Below are 24,914 nucleotides of genomic sequence, written 5' to 3'. Positions count from 1 at the left end.
TTGCAATGGGAGAAAGGGAAACAGTTAATGTTAACACTGTAAGTGTTTCCAGCATTTTCATTTGGTGTTTCTGAAAATTATACAAAAATAAATTATCCCAATTTCTTCTGTGGCCATCCTGTTGCATGGAAATAAAAATATTGCATTTGATGGGGTTTAAATTTAGACTTTAATCTCAAACGTGGAGAAAATTGCGTTACAGAAATGGCCTTTCACTTTCTCAATTTCTGTGTTGATTAAGGTCTTTTCACAGAACAATAAAAATCTATAAATATTGGGACTTGGAAGCCTGGGCCAGAAAAAGCCACGATCTCATGCACTTAATGAGCTTTTTAGAGAGAGAAAGAGAAAGAGAAAAAGTCTTTGGGCGGCAAAGCTATTCCTATGTAATCGTTTCCTCTAATGTTCAATAGAAGGCCAACTAGGCAGGGTTGGCTGGGTCTGAGTTGCGGCTTCCTTATCAGGGTTTCGCAGACTGCTTTGAGCGCTTATCCGGGGCTGCACCTTGCGACACTGCATCCTTTCCGACTTAAAAAGGAAATCTGTACCGACCAGGCACTCGGAAAAAAAAACTTTAAAAGCACAACGGCCACAAATGGAGGCTATAGAAAATGGCTCCGTCCAGATCTTCCCAGCACACGGCGGGTAAGCGCAGAATCACCTTCATACCCGGCAAATTGGGCAATTGATGGGGATCCAAGCACAGCGTAACGGAGCGTCCTTTAGTTGCAGTCGGGGGCATTAGACCAAGAAGTAACCCACAAACTCGGCTTAAAATAAATGAAACTTTTTGGGGGGAAAAGGAAAATAGATCAGAGCGTGTATATATTTTTTTGCAGCAAGATAGGAATCAAGATGAACAAAATTGGTCATTACCAATACCTTTTACCTTTTATTTACGTATTCCAGTGTAATAAATTAGAGTAATATATATCTGTTAGATAATTTGTTGACGTGTTTTTTTTGTTGCAAATTATTGTTGGGAGCTTTGACCCGTTATTCGAATATAACTCAAGTATAGTTGCAATGTGGACAACGTGGACACCGCTCCGGACACACAAACCTTTAATTAAGGGATTTATTTTCCAATCCGTTCAGGTTTTGTTTTGTTTATGCGAGCGTTTGTTTTACTAGGCAATTTATGTCGGTTACAGAACGTAACAAGCTGTTACTTTAAGGAAGATAAAAATGTACAAACACAAAGGTCTCGGCCCGAAATGTCGACTGTTTATTCCCCCCATAGATGCTGCCTGGCCTGCTGAGTTCCTCCAGCATTTTGTGTGTGCGTGTTGTTCCCGTGCTTAAATCAGAAATCCGAAACTGAGGTTTATGAGGCCCGGACTCTTTATTGTTTGAAATGAAATCCCATTAGGACGCGTCTCAACCAAATTGGATCAATTTCTCAGGTTTAACAGCAATGGTAATTTAGAAAATCCGCCAGCTAAACGATTCTACGGTAGTTATAATAACATTTAAGAACGGAATTACAGAAATAAGAGGCAACATAACAGTCTTGCTTTCGGATTGATCGTGTTTGCTTTGAGAATATTTTTTTAAGCGGGCAAACATTCAAATGCTTAAAGTTTACAAAGTCTGGGGAACAGTATCGCCATGACTTCAATTATTTTTAAACGGTGGTGTTAATAGCATTTATAATACAGAGCCGAGTGCCTGGTGCTAAAGAGGAATTCGAAAGCATTTGAACGAAATGAAATGGAATTTTGCAAAAGGGACTTAAGACCAAATTTCATGTGTAGATAGTTTTCATGTGAACCAATGCGTTCTGGCTGGAAATTACAGATCTTGCGGCCTCTACCCCGGGTGCGTAAGTACCAGTTGCTATATAGATGCTGTGTTATTCCTTTCCATAGATGCTGCCTGACCTGCTGAGTTCCTCCAGCATTTTGTATTATGTATTACCAGTTACTGCACCTGTTTGGCGTGGGAAATACTAAGGCGCCGAGGGCATATTTTACAGCACGACTTTTACCCAACAAATCATGAAGAACCATTTGACAGAGTGACTTGCAGAATGGAACAGCGGACTGAATACGGCCCTTGAAGTGATTTAGGAAGAATGTTTTTCGTTGTACTGTAGATACAATGTCGCTGTTTTTAAAATATATTATCTTAATTTGAAAATTATAATTTATAAATTATATAATTTTAACATTTATTATTTTAATTTAGTCCCAAACTGCCAGGAACGTTCTCGGATGTGACCATAAACTGTGTAGAGTAGTTGGTACATAATAGATATCTCGCCATAAGACAGCAGATAGCCTGATAGAGGAACTAGGAGGATCGAGCAACGTTCGTGGATGGAAAGGAATTGTCCAACTTTCGCGTCGAAACCCTGCATCTGCCCTTCAGCAAACTGTGTGTTGCTCCAGACTCCAGCATCTGCTGACTCGTATGTTTCCTCTCTAACCTTACAGACCACGTTCTACATAGGATACCGATTCCCCCGGTATTGGGAGGGCGTGACGACTGCAGTGTAATGTCCCTTTATGAATTTGGCAGAAGATATAATCCAAAATTTCAGGAGCATCAGACACATTTGCAAAGCAATCACATGTTGAGTGCGCCCGTACTGAACAGGGGTGACGCCATCGCAAAATAGCTCATAAAGGACATTACTTCACGATTTGTTGAAACCTAAAATAAGATCTGTAGATGCTGGGAATACGAAATTTCACAAAACTCGGAAAATACCTGAAACACTTTGTGAACTTAGAAGTCGCTGATATTTCAGGGCTGAGATCCTTCATGACCAGAAAATCATCAATAGTTCACTAAGGAAGGATCTTTGATGTTAACACTCTTTGTCTCTCCACAGATGCCTTCTGACCTGCTAAGTGTTTCTAGAACGTTGTGTTTTAATTTCAGTATTTACAATTTAAAAGTATGTGTGCTTCATGTCTAGTAATAACACTCATTCCTACCATCAGGGAGGAGGTACGGGAGCATGAAGACACACATTCAACATTTGAAGAACAGCTTCTTCCCCTTCACTATCAGATTTCTGCATGGTCTGTGAACACCACCTCACTCTTTTTCATTACTTGTATACTTTTACAAATGTCTCATTGTAACTTTTTTTCTGCAACACTGGGTCAAAGATAACTGGCAGTTATCTTTATCGCTGCCGCACAACACCCCATTTCACTGCATATGTCAGTGATAATAAACCTGATTCCGATTCTGGATTACTGATAGTGATGTGCAGAGTTGAGACATTGTTAGCTCATACCGTGTTTAATGGTCAAGGCAGACTCACCACAGCTCAGTTTCTGTCTCCACTGATGCTGCCTGACCTGCTGAGTATTTTTAGCATTTCCTCTCATTATTTCAGATTATATTATACAACCATAAAAAGTTAGTAGGCTATTCAGTCCCTTGAATCTATTCTACCATTCCAGTTATCTAAATAGCTTTAAATATAGTGAGTTTGCCTCCAGTGTGGCAAAAGATTCCTCATTCATGTCATAGCAGATGGTTGGGTGCACAGTGTGAGCTGGTGCCACACTGTATGAGTGTAGTACTGCCTGGGGTACCATATATTGAACAAAGCCTTGTCTGTCCTTTCAGGTAGCAGTGAAAGGCCTTACAATTTCATCCACATGGGAGACTGCACTAGTTCCTTGAACAGGAATTTCAAGCCGGTATCTTTTCCCCTGGTTTGAAATATCCACTGCTAGCAGGCATGCATTTGAGGTCAGAGGGGTCAAGCTCAAGGGTAGGTTTATTTTACACAGAGAGCGGGTGGGTGCCTGGTGTGTACAGACTTTTCAACCACAATGTTGTGCCCAGTTCAATTAGAAATTAAATGTCTAACTAGACTCATTCCCTGTGTTCATCTCCCCATTCCCCTCCATGGTATGTACATTCTTGTGTCTTTCCAAGGGCCTCTTCAACACCCCTAAAATATTTTCCCTCCACCACCAGCCCTCATAGTCACTACTCTCAGTGTAAAGAATTGCCCCACACATCTCCCTTTCACCTAAAATGCATGCCCTGTAGTATTAGACAATTCAACCCTGGAAGAAGATACTGGCTGTCAACACTATGCCATTCATAATTAAAAAATACATAATGTATGTATTTCTTTCAGGTTTTCCTCAGCCTCCTCTGCTTCAGGAAAAAACAACCTAGGTTATTCCAATCTCTCCCTATAGCACATGCCCTAAGTTCCTGGCAAGCATCTTTTGTACCCTTTCCACAGTCCCACATCCTTCCTGTAATGGAGTGACCAGAACTCAATGTAATACTCCAACTGCGGCCTAACTAGAGCTTCATAACACTGCAACATCACTTCCTCATTCTTAAATAAAGGCAAGCATGCCATCTGCATTCTTTACCACCCCATCAGCCTGTGCAGTCACTTTCAGGGAGCTAGGGACCGGACCCCAAGAACCCCCTGTATACCAAGGACCGTATTCCTCTTACCGATTATGCCATCACTGAGCACATTTGCATGGAGCACTGTCATAAGACAATCTATCATCAGGGACCCCTACCAACCAGGCCATGCTCTTTTCTCACTGATCCCACTGGGAGGAGGTCCCACTCCACCAGGTTCTGGAACAATTATTACCCTATGACCATCAGGTTCCTGAACTAGTGTGGATAATTTATTTTGCACATTGTCAGTTTGTCAGTCTTGGATTAGAAACATAGAAAAACCTACAGCACAATTTAGGCCCTTCAGCCCACAATGCTGTGCCAAACATGTACTTACTTTACAAATTACTTAGGGTTACCCATAGCCCTCTGTTTTTCTGAGCTCCATGTACCTATCCAGGAATCTCTTAAAAGACCCTATCATATCTGCCTCCACCACTGTTGCTGGCAGCCCATTCCATGCACTCACCACTCTCTGCGTAAAAAACTTACCCCGACATCTCCTCTGTACATACTTCTGAGCACCTTAAAACTGTGCCCTCTCATGTTAGCCATTTTAGCTCTGAGAAAAGGCCTCTCATCATCTTATACACCTCTATCAGGTTACCTGTCGTTCTCTGCCACTCCAAGGAGAAAAGGCTGCGTTCACTCAACGTATTCTCATAAGGCATGCTCCCCAATCCAGGCAAAATCCTTGTAAATCTCCTCTGCACCCTTTCTATAGTTTCCACATCCTTCCTGTAGTGAGGCTACCATAACTGAGCACAGTACTCCAAGTGGGGTCTGACCTACATAGCTGCAACATTACCTCTCAGCCCTTAAACTCAATCCCATGCTTGATGAAGGCTAATACACCGTATGCTTTCTTAACCACACTGTCAACCTGAACAACAGTTTTGAGTATCCTATGGACTCAGATCCCAAGATCCCTCTGATCCTCCACATTGCCAAGAGCCTTACCATTAATACTTTATTCTGCCAACATATTTGACCTACCAAATTCAACCACCTCGCAGTTATCTGGGTTGAACTCTATCTGCCACTTCTCAGCCCAGTTTTGCATCCTATCGATGTCCCACTGTAACCTCTGACAGCCCTCCACACTATCCACAACACCCTTAACCATTGTGTCATCAACAAATTTACTAGCCTATCCTCCTACTTCCTCATCCAGGTCACTTATAAAAATCATGAAGAGAAGGGATCCAAGAACAGATTCCTGAGGCACTCCACTGGTCACTGACCAGTGCATGCAGAATATGGCCCACCTACAACTACTGTGGGTAAGCCATTTCTGGATCCACAATGCAAGGTCCCCTTCCTTACTTTCTCAATAAGCCTTGCATGGGGTACCTTATCAAATGCCTTGCTGAAATCCATATACACTACATCTACTGCTCTACCTTCATCAATGAGTTTAGTCACATCCTCATATATGTATAGTTTTTACATAAAATTTGATTGCATTTCTTTATTTTCCTATAAATTGCTGAAGAAAAATTAATCTGAAGGTGGTATATGATGACATATACTGCACATACTTTGATAATAAATGTATTTTTCCTTTGACTTTGGTTGTACAGTGATTTTGGTGGCTCAATGCACCAAAAATTGTTGTGTAAAGATAAGACTGTGTGCTTGCTTTACCTAAAATGAAATCACAAATAACATGTGAGGCTAGCTTAAATAAAGAAAGACCTAGGTTAATCCTTCACTTAGGGAAAAACATTCAAAGTGAATGAGATAAGCTTTGAACAGGGAAAGGCAGGGAGATTGAGACTGCCCTTTAGCATTACACATTTTGACACTGGAAAAGGTACTATCAACTTTCTTTGCCATTCTGGTGTTCATATCATCGTTGCTATTCATGGATCTTGTTGTAAACAAATCAGCAACCATATTTTCTGCAGTACAATTAAGAAGTCTATGCTCCAGGGACCTGTACAGGGATTTAAATTTGTCAGCTTTGAGAGAGGCTCATATGCGCACCTGTTAATAACAACTGTTTGAGATGATCATTCAGAAGGTATATGGTGGACCTGTTCCCCCTCCACACCACTCACACACTATCAATAAGTTTTGAAATAATTTTTGGTGCAAGTTTTCATGAAAAGCTTGTTCTTTCTTTTCCTTCCATAGTACAGATTTCGATTTTATATTCACTGATGTAGATGAGTTGAAGTTTGTTTTGTTGCAACAGTACAGTAAAAAGTCATTAAATTACTATAAATTACAAAATAAATAAATAATGCAAAAAATGGAATAGTGAGGTAGTTTTCATGGGTTCAAGGACCGTTCATAAACCTGATGAATGGAAGTGAAGAAGTAGCTTTTGAATCATTGTGTAGATTTTCAGGCTCCTGTACCTCTTCTCTGATGGTAGTAATGAGAAGGGGACATGTCCTGGATGTTGAGGGTCCTTAGTGATGGATTCCACTTTCCTGAGGCACCTCCTCTTGAAGATGTGCTTGACAGTGGGGAGGGTTGTGCCTGTGATGGAGCTGGCTGAGTCTACAACCTTTTCAACATTATATTCTGCATTTTGTGATAGTTTTATGACTGTAGTGGAACTATGTAAGTGGATGGCATGCAAATCAGGATCTCTTCACTGTATCTCAGTACAAGTGACATGAATAAACTGATACCCAGAATGATGTAACATTAGAGAATGCAACGATGAAGGAAATGGAGGGCTATGGTCTAGGTGTGGATTGATGGGACTTAGCAGATTGACTGTTCAGCCTGGACTAGATGGGAAGAAGGGCCTGTTTCTGTACCGTACAACTCTATGACCCTATGGGTCATGGACACGACTGTCACACCAAGAACTGTATAGTTGAGTGAGTAACTACTGTTTGGTAGCTGGTCTAAGTGTGCCTGAACTTTTTGTTTACCGCTAGATACTGTGGTGCATGGGGGTTAAGGATGTACAAAATGCACTAATCCACAAAACAAAACTGATTTCCTCCCCCCACCCCACGCCATCCTTTGAAATTTTCCTTGCTACTGATGGTAACTCTGATCTCACTAGCTGGTACTGTTAAATATGCAGAATAAAGCTTAAGATCTTGGGATCTTGTGCTACCTATCACCTCCCAGCTTCTCACTTCAATCCCCCCATCCTCCACCAACCTACCTTCTCCCTCACCTGATCTCGCCTCTCTCTAGCCAGCCTGTACACCTCCCCTTCCCCTTAAATTTTTAATCTTGCTTCAGCCCCCTTCCTTTCAAGTTCCAATTAAGGTTCTTAGCCTGAAACGTCAACTGTTTATTTCCCTATATAGATGCTGCCCGAGCTGTTGAGATCTTCCAGCATTTTGTATGTGTTGAACTATGCATACTTAGCAGGTCAGACAGTATCCAGGGAGAAGAACATTTCAGTTCCAAGCCTTAATTTTCCTGATGAAAGTTCAACAAGCCAGAATGTCAACTCCACAGATACTACCTGACCTGTTGAGTGTTTCTAGCAGTTTCTGCTTTGGTTTTGAACTGGGAAACCAGTTGACATGAAGAATAAAATCTCATACCTTCTAGTTACCTGGTGATAGCATTCTAAATTTACAATTCAACAACTGTGTTTTCAGTACATGCACTCAGTGGTTACTTTATTTAGATACCTCCTGTTCCTAATAAAGTGGCCACTGAGTGTGTGTTTGTGATCTGCTGTTGTAGCCCATCCACTTCAAGGTTTGATGTGTTGTGTTTTCAGTGATGCTCTTCTGCACACCGCTGTTGTAAGGCCTGGTTATTTGAGTTTTATTGTTGCCTGCCTTGAACCAGTCTGGCCTTCTCCAATTTCTCTAATTAACAAGGCGTTTTCATCCACAGAACTTTTTTTAAAATTTTTCACGACATTCTCTGTAAACTCTAGGGATGCTGTGCATGAAAATTCCAGATCAGCAATTCCTGATGTACTCAAACCTCCCCGTCTGGCACCAACAATCCTTTCATGATCAAAGTCACTTCTTCCCCAATCTGATGTTTTTTTTTCTGAACCACAACTAACCCATGTGTACATGATTTTATGCATTGAGTTGCTGATTAGATATTTACATTAATGGGCAGGTGCATATGTGTACTTAATAACTTGGCCACTGAGCATACGTAAGCTAACCAATCCTCCTTCATGTGGCCAAGATTTCCTAAAGTGTAGTATTACTATCTGATGTGCACTTTGAATAGAATTATCTTGTTATCAGTGTTAAGATATCAGCCCCAATATCAGATTGAAGCATTTACTGTGGAACAGTGGTTTCACAGAGTTGTGGTGAAAAGCCACCAAGTTGCCAACCACACTGTCATCTGAAAGACAATCAGTAGCACCAGCACACACATCAGCTTCTGGCAATCAGCTTATACTTTAAAGGAAAAACTTCGCAAATTTGTAGGCACTATCCAGGCTCAAGCATGAACCTCCATTTTAAGATTTTAAATGATACCTTCAATCACAGGAAACAAAGAAAGCTCAATAAATGCTTTGTAGAAGCTGAAAATCTGGCCCATTGTGCTAAACAGTCACAATGTACTGCTCATACATGTCCTGATGAAGGATCTCAGCCTGAAATGTTGACTGTTTATTTCTCTCCATCGATGCTGCCTGACCTGCTAGGCTCCTCCAGCATTTTGTATGTGTTACTCACTTCCAAGACGTCACTCTCATGAAATTATGATTTTGGATTCTCAGATTCCTCTATACACCACACTCCTTGTCTGCATTAAATGCACCTGCCATTTTCAGCCCATTTTTTCAGCTGGGGCAGATTCCTTTGCAAGTTTTGATAGCCTTCCTGACTGTTCACTAGACCCCAAACTTTGGTGTTATCTGCAAACCTGTTGATCCAGTTCACCACGAAATCATCCAGATTGCTGATATAGTTGACAAACAACAATGGACCCAGTACCAAACCGAGCAGCACACCCCGCCAGTCACAGGCCACCAGTCCGTCTACTACCACTCTCTGGCTTCTCCTGTGAGACCCATATGGACAACTAGACAGACAAAACAGATGTTGGAAAATAAAACATGCAACTCGGTACTCAGTAGGAACTCAGTAGGTCTAACAGTATCAATGGAGGGAAAAGAACAGTCAACATTTCAGGCCAAGGCCCTTCATCAAAACTGGAAAAAAAGGGCAGGAGACAGAATAAAAGGGCGACTGAACTGGCAAGTGATAGGTAAGTCCTGGTGAGAGGTGAAAGTTAGGAAGATCCTAAAGGTGCTGGACTAGAGAGCATCAACTATTGTTCAAAACTATTTTGTATAAGGACAGAAGGTGTTAAATGCTCAACACACACCAGTCAGCCATTAAGAGGAGATCCAGTTAAGTTTTTAGGTTTATAACTTACCATCAGAACTGGGAAGTGCTAACATACATACAGTGATCACTTTATTAGGTACTTGTGTTTGTGATTTTCTGCTGCTCCTACCCACATCCAGGTTCTATGTATTGTGTGTTCAGAGATGCTTTACTGCACACCTCTGTTGTAAAACGTGGTTATATGAGTTATTGTCATCTTGAACCAGCCTAGCCATTCTCCTCTGACCTCTCTCATTATCAAGGCATTTTCATCCAAAGAACTGCTGCTCACTGAAGGTTTTTTTGTTGTTTTCACACCACCCACTTCAAACCCTAGAGATTTTTGTGCATGAATATCCCAGGAGATCAGCAGTTTCTAAGATACTCAAACCACCCTGTCTGGCACCAACAATCATTCTAAGGTCAAAGTCATTTAGACCACATTTCTTCCATTTCTCCCCCATTCTAATGTTTGGTCTGAATTAACAATTAAACCTCTAGACCATATCTGCATGCTTTTATGCATTGTGTCACTGCCACTTGATTGGTTGATTAGATATTTGCATTAATAAGCAGGTGTATCTAATAAAGTGGCCACAGAGTGTATGTTACGATGCAGTGAAATGGGGGCAGGATGGAGCGGGTGAGAGGGTGAGGAAGGATAATAGTGAGTCAGGCGAGAAGCACAAGTTTGGACACCTGACAGAAATTTAAATATGGGAAGCAGGAACATTCAACTTCCAGAGAAAACTGTGGAAATGTTCTCTGGAAATTGTAATCATCTGAAACTGATGACTGCAGTGTTCAGTTCAAAAGGTTGTAAAACACATTAAAGTTATTGTCAAGAGTTTGGTGATGTTCTGCAGCCACAATAGGTGTTGAATAAATATTCCAAAGATAAATATTAAATGTTTTATCTGAAATGAAATCAGGAAACATTTTTGGAATTGGAATTGCTTTATCATTGTCATGTGTACTGAGATTATTTTGGATTAGTTCCATGCAGATCATTTCAAAACAAGATCATCATGGTAGTACAAATGGTAACATACTAACACCCAGTGCAGAATGTAGGGTAACACATACAAAATGCTTGAAGAACTCAGCACATCAGGCAACATCTATGGAGGGTAATAAACAGCTGACATTTTAGCCCAAGACCTTTCATCAGAATCACACTTAATGTCACTGGCATATGTTGTAAGATCTGTTAACTTTGCGACAGCGGTACATGATAAATATAAGGAAAAACAATTACAGTAATTTAAATTAAAATAAGTAGAGCAGCAGCAGAATTTTAAAAAAAAAGTAATGAGGTAATGTCCAAGGGTTCAATGTCCATTTAGAAATCAGACGGCAGAGGGGGAGAAGCTGTTCCCAAATCACTGAGTGTGTGCCTTCATGCTCCTGTGCCTCCTTCCTGATGGTAACAATGACAAGAGGGCATGTACTGGTAGGTGGATCCTTGATGATGGAATCTGCTTTTCTGAGGCACCAATCCTTGACGATGTCTCAAGACTGGACCCTAAGATGAAGCTGTCTAATTCAATACTCTTGGTAGCTTACTTTGATCCTGGAAAGGAAGGGGGAAGAAGCCAGAACAAGAAGGTGGGAGGAGGGGAAGGAGTACAAGCCAGAAGGTGATAAATAAAGCCAGGTGAGTGGAAAAGTGGGTGTGTGAGCGGAAAGGGAATGAAGTGAGAGGTTGGAAGGTGATATGCAGAAGAGGTAAAGGGCTGAAGAAGATGGAATCTGATAGGAGAGGAGAAAGGATAGGAGCAGGGGCACTAGAAGGAACTGATAGGCAGGTGAGGAAAAGAAATGGGTTAAGAGGGGAGCCAGAATGGGGAATAGATAAAGAGAGAAGGGGGAGGGGAGAAATTACCAGAAGTTAGAGAATTCAAAGTGCACGCTGTCAGGTTAGTGCCTACCAAACAGAATATGAGGTGTTGCTCCACCAGCCTGAGAATGGCACCATCGTTGCAATAGAGGAATTGTTGGAATTGGAATGAGAAGTCAAATTAAAATAGTTTGCCACCCAGAAGTCCCGCTTTTTGTGGCAGATGGAGTGAATCTGCTCATTGAAGTGGTCCCTCAATTACACTGGACCACAAAGATTTTTTTTCCTGAAATTTCCCTATCACAAACCATGCTTTTGAGTTCACCTATATTCGTTATTTCAATTCATAAGTCAAGTCAGATATAATAACTGGTGCCAAGATTTAGGGAGACATTTTTATTGGTTTATGATTCAAGCAGGTCATCAATGTCAGGCAATTAATAGAACTTCTATTGGGACCATAGAAAGTCGCATGTTGTTGGAACTTTTGTTGGGAACTATAGGGCACCAAACTTCATGCAGCTGGTTGACAATGTGCTTCAAGCATACAAAACCATGAAGTGCAACATGTCACTAAAGATTAAATTTTTGCTTTCCCACTTAGACTTCTTCTTGACGATCTTGGCACTGTCAGTGTTGAACACGGTGAAAGGTTTCACCATGACATTGTAGTCATGGAGAACCGATATCAGGACAACTGGAATCCATCAATGCCATCTGATTATTGTTGGACACTTAAGTCAGAAGCCTTAGACATTGAGTATAAATGAAAATCATCAACAAAACATTTTTAACTTTGTCGAATTGCTGCAAAGCTGTTATGCATTTAAATACATTATGTTCAATAAAAGTTAATTTTTTGTTTCTCCAAATTCCTATGTGATACAAATAGTCTGAAATTATATTTGTGTTTGGCTTTAAACAGTCAATCATAAACAAAAATAATTTCTGAGGAAGCAGCACCTTAAAAAAAATTGTTGTCCAGTGTAGTGCAGAATATAGGGGTACAATTAGAGAGAAAGTGCAGTGCAGACAGACACCATGGAGTACGCTATTATTAAAGTTTAAGGTCACGTTTATTGTCATAGGCACAAGTTACATGTCTGCACAGGTTCAATGAAAAGCTTACTTGCAGCAGCATCACAGACACATAGCATCGGATGAGCAGCATTACACAATTTTTATAAGAAAACATAATTCAAACAAAGAAAACATTTCAAAGTGATCAAAGTGGTTATAGTGTTGCTAAATTGTAGTGATTAGGGTTGTGTTGATTGGTTCAAAACCACTGAATCCTGCTCAATATGAGAAGATGGTGGAGATCTTTTATAATTGATGCTGCCTCCTGTAGATACTACTAATGGTGGGGAGGGATGTGCCCGTGACATATTTAACTGAGACATATTTAACTGAGTCCACTACACTTAAAATTATTATGTTCCTGTACTTTCGAATTGTCATACGAGACATGATATAACCAGCCAGGATAATTTCACACAATGAATAAACAAAGATGGTGTTTCTTACCCCCTCAAACTTATACAAGGTTTGGAAATCAAAGTCTCCAGCATTTTGTAGGTTAATCAAAGTATGTAGTGTTGAAGATGGAAATGGAGTTGAACCACACTCAGTGACTCCTTTGTTGGGTACAGGAATGGAAACCAGTGTGGTTTTCACTGCTGTAACCCATCCACTTCAAGGTTTGACATGTGCTTTCAGAGATGGTTTCCTGCACACCACTGTGGTAATGCATGGATGCTGTCGCCTTCCCGTCAGCTTGAGCCATTCTGGCCATTCTTCACTGACCTCTCTCATTCACAGGCATTTTTGCTCAGAGTTGCTGCTCACTGGATTTTTTTTTCATTTTTCACACCATTTTCTGTAAACTCTAGGGACTGTTGTGTGAAAATCCCAGGAGATCAGCATTTTCTGAGATACTCAAACCACCCCGTGTGGCACCAACAATCATTCCACAGTCAAAGTCACTTAGATCACATTTCATCCTCATTCTGATATATGGTCTGAACAACTGAACCTCTTTGCCATGTCTATGTATTGACATGGTTTTATGTATTGCTCTTAATCCTGCAGCCACTTGATTGGCTGAATAGATATTTGCATTAACAGGTATGTATACAGGTGTACATAATAAAGTAGCCACTGTGTGTATGTCAACCCTGATTTACTTAATAGAACAGGTTAGAAGGGCTGAATAGCCAACTGTTGTTGCATTAATTTGCCAGACTGCAGATCTTTCCACTGCAATGAAATGAACATAGTTTTGAGCTCTAAGCAATTATTTTACCACATTATCATTTACGTGCCTCTTTCTTTACTGCAGGTAAGCTACAGTGGATTTTCAGAGCATTAGACTGCCCATGTAGTACACTTCAGACTGATGAAAGGTACCCAGGCTGACGGCGGAAGATGATGGAGAAGGCCGAGAATCAGTCTCCTCCCACCACTGGAGATTCTCACAGCCCTATGAAGGTCGAGCCAGGGCAAATTATTGACTCCCCCACTAATGAGGGAGACAACGTGGATGTCACAACCCCACCTTTGGGATCTACCATTGGGGATGTCACTCAATCAAACAAACAGGACGCACCAGAACCGGTTTCCATGGAAACCCCTCTGAGCTCTTCAGAAGGCCTCCCGTTGGAGGTGCCAGTGATCAGCTTGGGACACAGCAAGATCCACACTGTTAACGACGGTCACCAGATCAACGGAGGGGTTAGGACCATACAGACCACCGAGCTGACTGCCCTGTGCCCCATCCTACCTCTCATCTCAAGCTCGGACAGCAGGATGGTGCATCTTTCACACCACTCCATGTCGCCACTCCCAATGCAGAGTCCACTCATTGGCTCACAGTATCGTGCGCATCCTTTGATCAACAGGTCTGTCACTGTGTGTGTGTGTGTGTGTGTGTGTGTGTGTGTGTGTTGGATTTTCTTTAGTCCTGCTCAGCTTACTGAACAGAAAATGGGTTGAGAGGGACTTGGGAGTCCTTGTGCAAGATTCCCTAAAGGTTAACTTGCTGGTTGGGCTGTTGGTAAGGAAGATAAATTCAATGTTGGCATTCATTTCAAGAAGATTATAATTTCAAAGCAAGGATGTAATGCTGTGGCTTTATAAAAAACAAGAGAGACAACAAGAAAGAAAGAGAGAGAGAGAGAACAAGAGAAAAAGCACAAGTAAATGAATGTAGCAGTGGTGAGGTGAGGTTTCCCCTCCATAAATACTGCCTTTGCTCAGTGTTTTCTACTCACACTCAGAACACCAAGTCTGCAGTCTCCTCTGAACCCTCTCCAATATCAACACATCCTTTCTTAAATAAGGGGCCCAACACTGCTCTCAATACTCCAAGTGAGACTAACTGGGTTTTATCACAAACAAGAAAAAATCTGCAGATGCTGGAAATCTGAGCAACACACACAAAATACTGGAAGAGCTCAGCAGGCCAGGCAGCATCTAGGAAAAGAGTGCCAAAACGTCGACTGTACTCTTACTCTAGATGTTGCCTGGCCTGCCGAGTTCCTCCTGTGTGTGTAACAGGGCTTTATGGCTGGCTTGTTAAACTATGATAAAACTCAGTGCAGCAATCACAAGCACGGGGTGTCATGGTTAAATTTTTAACTCTTAGCACCAGGTCACATGTCTCTTGACTCCAATTTCATGAGAGATGACTTGATAGAGATGTAAAAGATGGTAAACGGTATAAAACGACTGAATAGCCAGAGAATTGTACCCAGGATGGAAATGGCTAATATTAAGGTAATTTTAAGGTATTTGGAGGAGAGTATAGGGGTTGTTAGAGGGTGTGATTTTTACACATAGTGATGGGAGTGTGGAATGTGTCATTTGCATCAACAGCCTGCACAATCCAAGGCGGTCACAGGGCAGCCTCAAGTGTCACTATGCTTCCACTGCCAACGTAGGATAACCACAACTTATTAACTTGTACGTGTTTAGAATGTGGGATAAAACGAACACCAGAGGAAACACATGCAATCATCGGGAGAATGTACAAACTCCTACAGAGAGTGGCAGGAATTGAACCATGATCTTACAGCTGGTGCTTGTAAAGCATTGCGCTAACCGCAACATACAGTGCCATATCATCTGTAGGTGGAGATGGGAGCTGTCGTGAGGTGTCACACAGACCAAGGACATAGTGGGCATTAGAGTCTCACTGTCCCGCATCACTACTCACCCTTTTTCAAAGTTCCCAGAAGCATTGATTTCCTCCAGTGACCATGAAGTTCTGGGCTGTTGTTTTCTGTAGCGTCATGCTTGGTGAAGTTTTGTCTATTTTAGACTTTAGGGGAACTTTATCTAAACTGTGTCGATTGGTGGCCTTAACCGAAAAATCACTAATGACAAGAAGAAGGCCATTCAGTCTATTATGTCTGTGACAGCCAAAAGAAACACCCAGCCTCTCCCACCTTACAGCACTGGGTCACCCTGCAGCTCATGGCTTGTCAAGCATGCAACCATATAGTTCTGATTTCTGATTTGGTTTTTTTTGCCCCCTGGCCTTCAACCTGTCTCTAGGTAATAGCATTATTCCTGCACCTCCCCTCTAATCTTCTTTCAAATACTTTTGCAGGTGGCACTGTAGCATAGTGGTTAACATAATACTTCACAGTGCAGGCGTTTGGGGTTCATTTCCCACCCCGCTGTCTATAAAGAGTTTGTCCCTGCTCCCCATCACCACGTGGGCTTCTTCCATGTACTCCAGTTTCCTTCCACATTCCAAGGACCTGTGGGTTGCAATTTATAAATCGTAGCCATGCTTTGTTGGTGCTGGAAGCACGGTGACACGGTTTGGAAAGGTACAGGGATGGGAGGGATATGGAGGACTATGGTCTGTGTGCAGGTATGATCTCTGTGGAAATGGGCAGAAGACCAGGCCAGTACTGACTGGATAGGTTGAAGGGCCTGATTCTGTACTGTAGTGGTCTATGACTCTTGACACTAGCCCAAGACACAAACCTAAGTTGTCCAATGGGAGGGAAGGTATTAATGTGGTCATGTGGTCTTAAGGTCAGTAAATGGATGAGCTTTGTGGTTGAGGAAGTGGTTGAAGCATATCAAAGTAAAAGTTTGAAGTAAATTGATTATCAAAGAAAGTGTATGTCACCATTATACTGCTCTGAGATTCATTTTCTTGCAGGCATTCACAGTAGAACAAAGAAATACAATAAAATCAATGAAAAACTAGACACGAAAGCTACCAAGCAACCAATGCCCCAAAGAAGACTAACTGTGCAAATATAAAAATAATAAGTAAATAAAATACACTGAGATCATGAGATGTAGAGTCCTGGAAAGTGAATCCTTAGGTTGTGGAATCAGTTCAAGGTTGAGAGTGTTCTCGTTGGTTCAGGAGCCTGATGGTTGAAGGGTGTTAACCTAGTGCTGTGGCACCTAGGGCTCCAGAACCCCCTTCCTGATGGCAAGATGAGAGCATGACCTGGATGGGGGGGGGGGGGTCCTTTATAAGCTATTTGGACAAGGAAAGGTTTAGAGCAGGGGTTCCCAATCGAGGGTTCATGGACCACTTGCTTAATGGTATTGGTCCATGGCATAAAAAAGGTTGGGAACCCCTGAAGTTTAGAGGAATATGGGCCAAATGTGGGCAAATGGGAAACTTGGTTGGCATGGACCAGTTGGGCCGAAGAGCCTGTTTTCATGCAGTAAGGCTCTATCAGGCTGCTCTCAAAAAGGCTGATTACAATGGTAAGGGAGAAATGGAGGCTGTGGGCAGCCTGCGAATGACACCACACTTTCCAGCACCAGCAGAGCAGGCCCATCACGTCCAACAGAACAGAAACAAAACAGGCCCACCCATGTACACATCCACTCACCCTCCCTGTCCTCCAATCCCTGGACAGGCCACCTCCAGGCCTCCAGCTTCCATTGGACCTTCAGATTCCCCGGGAGACTTGCAGGCACGCAGACTCAGGGCTTTGACCACTGGGCTTCAACTTCAGGGGGTGATGGCAGAGGAAGGACAATGGAGGAACACAAAGATAGGAAGACTGTAAAAACCCAAGGGTAGACTGAGAGAAGGGAGCTAGAAAGAAAAAGTAAAATTAAAAAGAGAATGGACTGAGAAAGGAATAAAACTGAAATGGCATAGGAAAAACACAATTGAAAACTTATTTGTATCACTGCTTAACCCCGGTTTAACCTCAGAAGGAACATGTCACATCTTTTTCCATCAGAATACTGGATATCATTTTAATTTGAAATGTGTGTGGGATTAGGAAGACTGAGAAGATTTTATTTGTAATGGTATTAATTGTTTCAAATATGTGCTGTGTTATGGACTGTTTTATTAACTACAGGGGTTCAAACAAATGTAATCTGATGTCAAAGAAATATAGAAAATAGGTGCAGGAAAATAGATGGAGGAACTCACTGTCAATCCAGTCCTGTGGAATTTTGGCATTGTGCTTTCTCTGACAGCCTGCGTGGACGAAGGACACTGTGACAGACATCACAGCCAACTCTGGGGATTTCCCCACACAGCCGCTAAAGGAATCAACTCAGGGCAGAGCCTTGTTTATGGATGTCTGCATGTTCAAGGTAGCTTATCGAACTGGTACCTCATTCAATTGAGGGACTAATGACAAATATCCATTTGAGTGCAGCAGAAGAGGAAAGGGTAATGTCCTTTTAATGTGTCAAGTCATTTGGAAAAGGAATGGTCCAGCTGAGGAGGGGCTGAGGCTTTCAAAAAGGAATTAGATAAACCTTCACAAATATGGAGATCAAGGGTATTGCTTCAAGATAGCAGAGCACATCCTATCAGAAAGACCAACACTCACAAAATGCTGGAGGAACTCAGCAGATCAGACGGCATCTATGGAGAGGAATAAACAGTGAAGGTTTTGACTGAGATGAAGGAATCTTATAGGTGAAGAGAGTAGACCACCCCTATCACTTCCCAGCTTTTCACTTCATCCTCTCCCTCCTCCACCCAGCCACCTTCCCCTCACCTGGTCTCACCTTTCAACTGCCAGTTTATACCTCTGTTCCTCTTGGAAGTGATAGAAGGAGTTCTGGGGGATGAATGGCCTCTCCTGCATACAGCAGCTTTACACATCATTCCCAGTGAGGATCATGTCTAGAAACCCCAGGTAATGTTTTCAGCCCCCACACCTACTGGACAACAGGAATTGAAGATTCTGTAACAACACACACAAAATGTTGGAGGAACTCAGCAGGTTAAGCGCCATCTGTGGAGGGGAAAAATAGTTAATGTTTCAAGCTGAAATCCTTCATCAGAACTGGAAAGGAAGGGGGCAGGAGTCAGAATAATTTGGGGGGAGGAGGGGGAATACAAGCAGGAAGAGTTGAGAGCAGCGAAGATTACAGAGAGGGAGCAGTAAGAGAGGGTCTCCCTGAACTCCCATCAAAGGGATGATTTGAACTTTTTTTGGACAGATAGATCTACGTTTATGATCGCTGATCTACTGTGGTCTCCTTGAAGAAGCTGTTCCTAAAATGTTGAGTGGATGTCTTCAGGCTCCAGTTCCTCTTCCCTACTGGTGGTAATGAGAAAGAAGGCATGTTGTAGGTGTTGCGGATTCATGCTTACTGATGGATGACACCTTTTTGAGGCATTGCCTTTTGAAGATGTCCTCGATGATGGGAAAGGATGTACCCAAGACAGACCTAGCTGTGTCTACAGCCCTCTGCATCTTTTTCCTTATCTTGTGTATTAAGACAGTGATGCAACCAGTTAGAATGCTCTCTAAGGTACAACAGTACAAATTTGCTTGTCTTTGGTGACATACCAAATCTCCTTAAATCAAGTTAAATAACCTTCATATGACTACTATTGTTTGACTCTTTGGTGGCTTAGTAACAACAGGGGTAACTAACTGTTGGTACAGGCAGTGTTGCCTTTGTTCCAGAGATGAATAAAGGGAGGTTATTAGTTTGTAGGTCCATTGTTTTGTGATCAGCAAACACTGATAACTTGCTCTGCTCCTATTCTAGTGCCTATATTGGAACTACAAGCACGTTCAGTATATTTCCAAGCAGCAGAGTCAAAAGGAGATCATCAAGCCATTACGAAATGGAGATGCATGAAGGTTGGTGGATCCCATCTTGGGTATTGGCCCTACATCCATGACATGCACATTTGGAATCAACACCTCTCCCGCAGAGCTCTTCCTTCTTTCATGATCTTACTAATGGGAATAAAAGGAGGAAATTGTTTAAAAAGGGTTCTAGAAGGAAGCCTAGCAATTATAGACCTGTCAGTTTGACATCAGTGGTGGGTAAATTAATGGAAAGTATTCTTAGAGATAGTATTTATAATTATCTGGATAGATGGGATCTGATTAGAAGTAGCCAGCATGGATTTGTGCGTGGAAGGTCATGTTTGACAAACCTTATTGAATTTTTTGAAGAAGTTACAAGGAATGTTGACGAGGGTAAGGCAGTGGATGTAGTCTATATGGACTTCAGCAAAGCCTTTGACAAAGTTCCACATGGAGGGTTAGTTAAGAAGGTTCAGTCGTTAGGTATTAGTGCTGGAGTAATAAAATGGATTCAACAGTGGCTAGATGGGAGATGCCAGAGAGTAGTGGTGGATAATTGTTTATCGGGATGGAGGCCGGTGACTAGCGGGGTGCCTCAGGGATCTGATTTGGGCCCAATGTTGTTTGTAATATACATAAATGATCTGGATGATGGGGTGGTAAATTGGATTAGTAAGTATGCCGATGATACTAAGGTAGGAGGTGTTGTGGATAATGAGGTGGATTTTCAAAGCTTGCAGGGAGATTTATGCTGGTTAGAAGAATGGGCTGAACGTTGGCAGATGGAGTTTAATGCTGAGAAGTGTGAGGTTCTACATTTTGGCAGGAATAATCCAAATAGAACATACAGAGTAAATGGTAGGGCATTGAGGAATGCAGAGGAACAGAGAGATCTAGGAATAACTGTGCAGAGTTCCCTGAAAGTGGAGTCTCATGTAGATAGGGTGGTGAAGAGGGCTTTTGGAACGCTGGCCTTTATAAATCAAAGCATTGAGTACAGAAGTTGGGATGTAATGCTAAAGTTGTACAAGGCATTGGTAAGGCCAAATTTGGAATATTGTGTGCAGTTCTGGTCACCGAATTATAGGAAAGATATCAATAAATTAGAGAGTGTGCAGAGACGATTTACTAGGATGTTACCTGGGTTTCAGCAATTAAGTTACAGAGAAAGGCTGAACAAGTTAGGTCTCTATTCATTGGAGCGTAGAAGGTTGAGGGGGGATTTGATCGAGTTATTTAAAATTTTGAGAGGGATAGATAGAGATGACGTGAACAGGCTGTTTCCATTGAGAGTAAGGGAGATTCAAACTAGAGGACATGATTTGAGAGTTAGGGGGCAGAAGTTTAAGGGAAACACGAGGGGGTATTTCTTTACTCAAAGAGTGATAGCTGTGTGGAATGAGCTTCCTGTAGAAGTAGTAGAGGCCAGTTCAGTTGTGTCATTTAAGGTAAAATTGGATAGGTATATGGACAGGAAAGGAGTGGAGGGTTATGGGCTGAGTGCGGGTAGGTGGGACTAGGTGAGATTAAGGGTTCGGCACGGACTAGGAGGGCCAAGATGGCCTGTTTCCGTGCTGTGATTGTTATATGGTTATATGGTTATATGGAAATTGCTGGAAATACTAAGCAGGTTGGGCAGAATTGATAGACAGGTCAATAGGCTTTCATCAGAAGAGTTTAGAATTGAATAAATTTCATGATGCAAACACAGGAATGGGAGGACAAATGGAAAGATTGGTGTACAGTAGAGGCATGATAGGGGCAGTAGGAGAGTCTAGGACCAGATGGCACAGCTTTAGAATTGAAGGATGTCCCTTTAGAAAAGAGGTGAGGAGAGGTTTCTTTAGCAAGAGGGTGGTGGATATGTGGAATTTATTGCCACAAACGGCAGTGGAGCCCAAGACCTAGGGTAAAACAGTGGATGTTGTCTATATGGATTTCAGTAAGGTCTTTGACAAGGTTCCACACGAAAGGTTAGTTAGGAAGGTTCAATCGTTAGGTATTAATATTGAAGTAGTAAAATGGATTCAACAGTGGCTGGATGGGAGATGCCAGAGAGTAGTGGTGGATAACTGTTTGTCAGGTTGGAGGGCGGTGACTAGCGGGGTGCCTCAGGGATCTGATTTGGGCCCAATGTTGTTTGTAATATACATAAATGATCTGGATGATGGGGTGGTAAATTGGATTAGTAAGTATGCCGATGATACTAAGGTAGGAGGTGTTGTGGATAATGAGGTGGATTTTCAAAGCTTGCAGGGAGATTTATGCTGGTTAGAAGAGTGGGCTGAAAGATGGCAGATGGAATTTCATGCTGATAAGTGTGAGGTGCTACATTTTGGTAGGAATAATCCAAATAGGACATACATCATAAATGGTAGGGCATTGAAGAATTCAGTAGAACAGAGTAATCTAGGAATAATGGTGCATAGTTCCCTGAAGGTAGAATCTCATGTGGATAGGGTGGTGAAGAAAGTTTTTGGTATGCTGGCCTTTATAAATCAGAGCATTGAGTATAGGAGTTGGGATGTAATGTTAAAATTGTACAAGGCATTGGTGAGGCCAAATTTGGAGTATTGTGTACAGTTCTGGTCACTGAATTATAGGAAAAATATCAACAAAATAGAGAGAGTACAGAGAAGATTTACTAAAACGTTACCTGGGTTTCAGCACCTAAGTTACAGAGAAAGGTTGAATAAATTAGGCCTTTATTCTTTGGAGCATAAAAGGTTGATGGGGGACTTGATAGAGGTATTTAAAATTATGAGGGGGATAGATAGAGTTGACATGGATGGGCTTTTTCCATTGAGAGTAGAGGAGATTCAAACAAGAGGACATGAGTTGAGAGTTAAGGGGCAAAAGTTTAGAGAGTGGTAGTTGTGTGGAACGAGCTTCCTGTAGAAGTGGTAGAGGCAGGTTCGAAATTGTCATTTAGAAAAAAATTGGATAGGTATATGGACATAAAAGGAATGGAGGGTTATGGGCTGAGTGCAGGTTGGTGGGACTAGGTGAGAGTAAGCATTCGGCACGGACTAGAAGGGCTGAGATGGCCTGTTTCCGTGCTGTAATTGTTATATGGTTATATTTAAAGCAGAAGTTGATAGGATCTTGATTAGTCAGGGCGTCAAACATTATGGAGAGAATGGGGTTGAGAGGGAAAATAAACCAGCTATGATCAAACGGCAGAACAGAGACGATGGGTCAAATGGTCTAACTCTACTCCTATGTCTTATGGTTTTATGAATAAACAATAAGGGGCTTAGTAAGAGGGGGGATGTTCTGCAACTTGATTTATCTTCATTGTAGGGGGCACCATTTTCCCCTGGGCAGTGTGGCCAAAGCCAGTGTGGTGGAAAGAAACGAGGTCATTGGTGCTGTGATAGCGCTCTGCTAACCACTACACTACACTGCCACCTCTATCATTATTTTTAGAAAACTCTCTAGGGTTGAGGAAAACAGCCCCAGCCTTCCCAGTCTTCTTCTACGCCAAATCCTCCAGTCCTGGTAACATCCTTGTCAATCTTTTTTTTTTGCACCTTCTCTAGTTTAATCTGTAAGATAGGGGATTGATCCAAGCCAGGATACCACCAGTACAATCCTCGCTGATTTGATTTGATGGAAACAATGCATTTCACAATATGTTTTGATGTGCATGTATCATATAAAGCTAATTGTAATCTTAAAGATGAATCTTGCATCTTAATCCTTCCTGTAGCTGGGCACCCAAACTGCACACAAAACAAACTCCGAATATGTCCTTAGTGACACCTTGTGCAACTATAGACCATGGATCTCCATGTGGACCTTACTGTGTACGGTTGGGTATCTGGCAGGGTTGTGACAAGGACTTTGTCTGCCTTTATTTTCAGGTCCTCCTCAGAAGGTTGTCCGGAGAATGTTCACCAACAGCCGGGAGCGGTGGAGACAGCAAAACGTGAATGGGGCCTTCTCGGATCTTCGCAAACTCATCCCCACTCATCCTCCAGACAAGAAGCTCAGTAAGAATGAGATCTTGCGCCTGGCCATGAAATACATCAACTTCCTGGTGAAACTTCTCAGTGACCAGACTAGACAGCAGCAGCCAGATGACAAGGGCTGGCCAGCAGCCAAGAGGAATGGGATATGTGGTCCCTTGGCTGGGGGAGTCGCAGTGGTGGACGCTGCATCTCAGAACACAGGGGCAGCCTCACCTTCCGATGCCCTTGCTGCCCCACAGAAACAGATGGGCCTGGCGGATATGGCAGCAATGGCGGTACGAAGACAACTGTCGTCCATCACCAGCGCAACATCACCAACGACCGGTTGCTATGGCAACTGCAGGAGTCCTAATACTGAAGAAGAGGATGACCAGGAGTGTTTGATAAAAACAGAGGCAGAGGCAGGCAAGCTGAAACTAGTCTCAGCCGTGGCTCAGAGATGATAACGGGTTGGCCTGATCAGGGCAGAGGAAGAGGCATTTCCATTAAACTTCCAAGCCAAGCAGGTGGCCTGTTCCTATTTGCACTGGGGTCAAAGATCACTCCGAATCACATCATTGACATCAAGAGGACAAATTCAAGGATAGATTTAATTAACTCCTAGAGCAGTTACCTTGTTGATGTACCTAGAGCCAATTTAGAGCCCGATGACTCTGTACTGATTGCCCTAACCATAACTCGGATGTGTGATGTTTCAAAGTGACCAATGATGAATAAGCTGTACATTTTGACAATTGCAAGTCTGCTTATTGAGGGTGACCTGAAGGACAAGTTGCCTGAAATCCCAGCACCTGTCGTACACCATCAACAATCAATATTAAAGATTTGTCAGGGAACAACTTATGGATTCACTTTGGAATGATCTGCTCCCCCTCCCCACTCTCTTGTTACCACTTTATTGATGGTCACTGGGGGGGAGAGAGAATTATGTGTGCTGAGAAAGTTCTCCTTTGATGGGCCATGTGAGTAGCAAGAATTAACAGGCTGGTTAACTGAGAGAGCCATCACTATCTTGGCTGGTGCTGGTGGATATACCCACATTTGTACATCCCAATAAGAATTTTCTTTCAAGCAACAGCAAGACCAGGACTTACTTTTGCTTCCCTAATTTAAGGATAATGAACCCTTCCAGAAAAGAAGGACTGCAGCTCGTAGAACCAAGGAAGCCGGTTAATCTCTGGCATTGTAGGAAATGACTTCACCCAGCTAAAAGCAGGTCTCAGTCACATGTGCAGGAACTTAATGAATTGGTCTTGGCAGTGGAGGAGTTTCATTCACTCACACTTCAAAATGGGCCTGAACTTTTCCTCTTTTCTGCAATGATAAAAGGTGTTTG

At 42.3% G+C, this 24,914-nt stretch overlaps 1 protein-coding gene across 4 annotated transcripts; it reads left to right on the top strand.

Moving 5' to 3' along the window:
* The first annotated feature begins 537 nt into the window (after positions 1-537).
* LOC132406343 (T-cell acute lymphocytic leukemia protein 1 homolog) lies at positions 538-24,390 on the top strand. 4 transcript variants are annotated; one of them, XM_059991885.1, is made up of 5 exons: positions 579-645; positions 2,952-3,032; positions 13,883-14,441; positions 19,558-19,652; positions 23,471-24,390. In XM_059991885.1, the coding sequence occupies exons 3-5, from the start codon at positions 13,969-13,971 to the stop codon at positions 24,019-24,021; spliced, it is 1,119 nt and encodes a 372-aa protein (XP_059847868.1). In that variant the 5' UTR covers positions 579-645; positions 2,952-3,032; positions 13,883-13,968; the 3' UTR covers positions 24,022-24,390. The 4 variants fall into 4 exon arrangements, with proteins under 4 accessions (XP_059847867.1, XP_059847868.1, XP_059847870.1 ...); XM_059991884.1 differs by lacking the exon at positions 2,952-3,032 and having other exon boundaries at positions 538-645; XM_059991887.1 differs by lacking the exons at positions 579-645; positions 2,952-3,032 and adding an exon at positions 1,805-1,821.
* Positions 24,391-24,914: the final 524 nt, after the last annotated feature.

This window comes from Hypanus sabinus, chromosome 16, assembly GCF_030144855.1.
Source record: "Hypanus sabinus isolate sHypSab1 chromosome 16, sHypSab1.hap1, whole genome shotgun sequence".
Lineage (NCBI taxonomy): Eukaryota > Metazoa > Chordata > Chondrichthyes > Myliobatiformes > Dasyatidae > Hypanus > Hypanus sabinus.
This window is presented reverse-complemented; position numbering and strand designations above follow the sequence as displayed.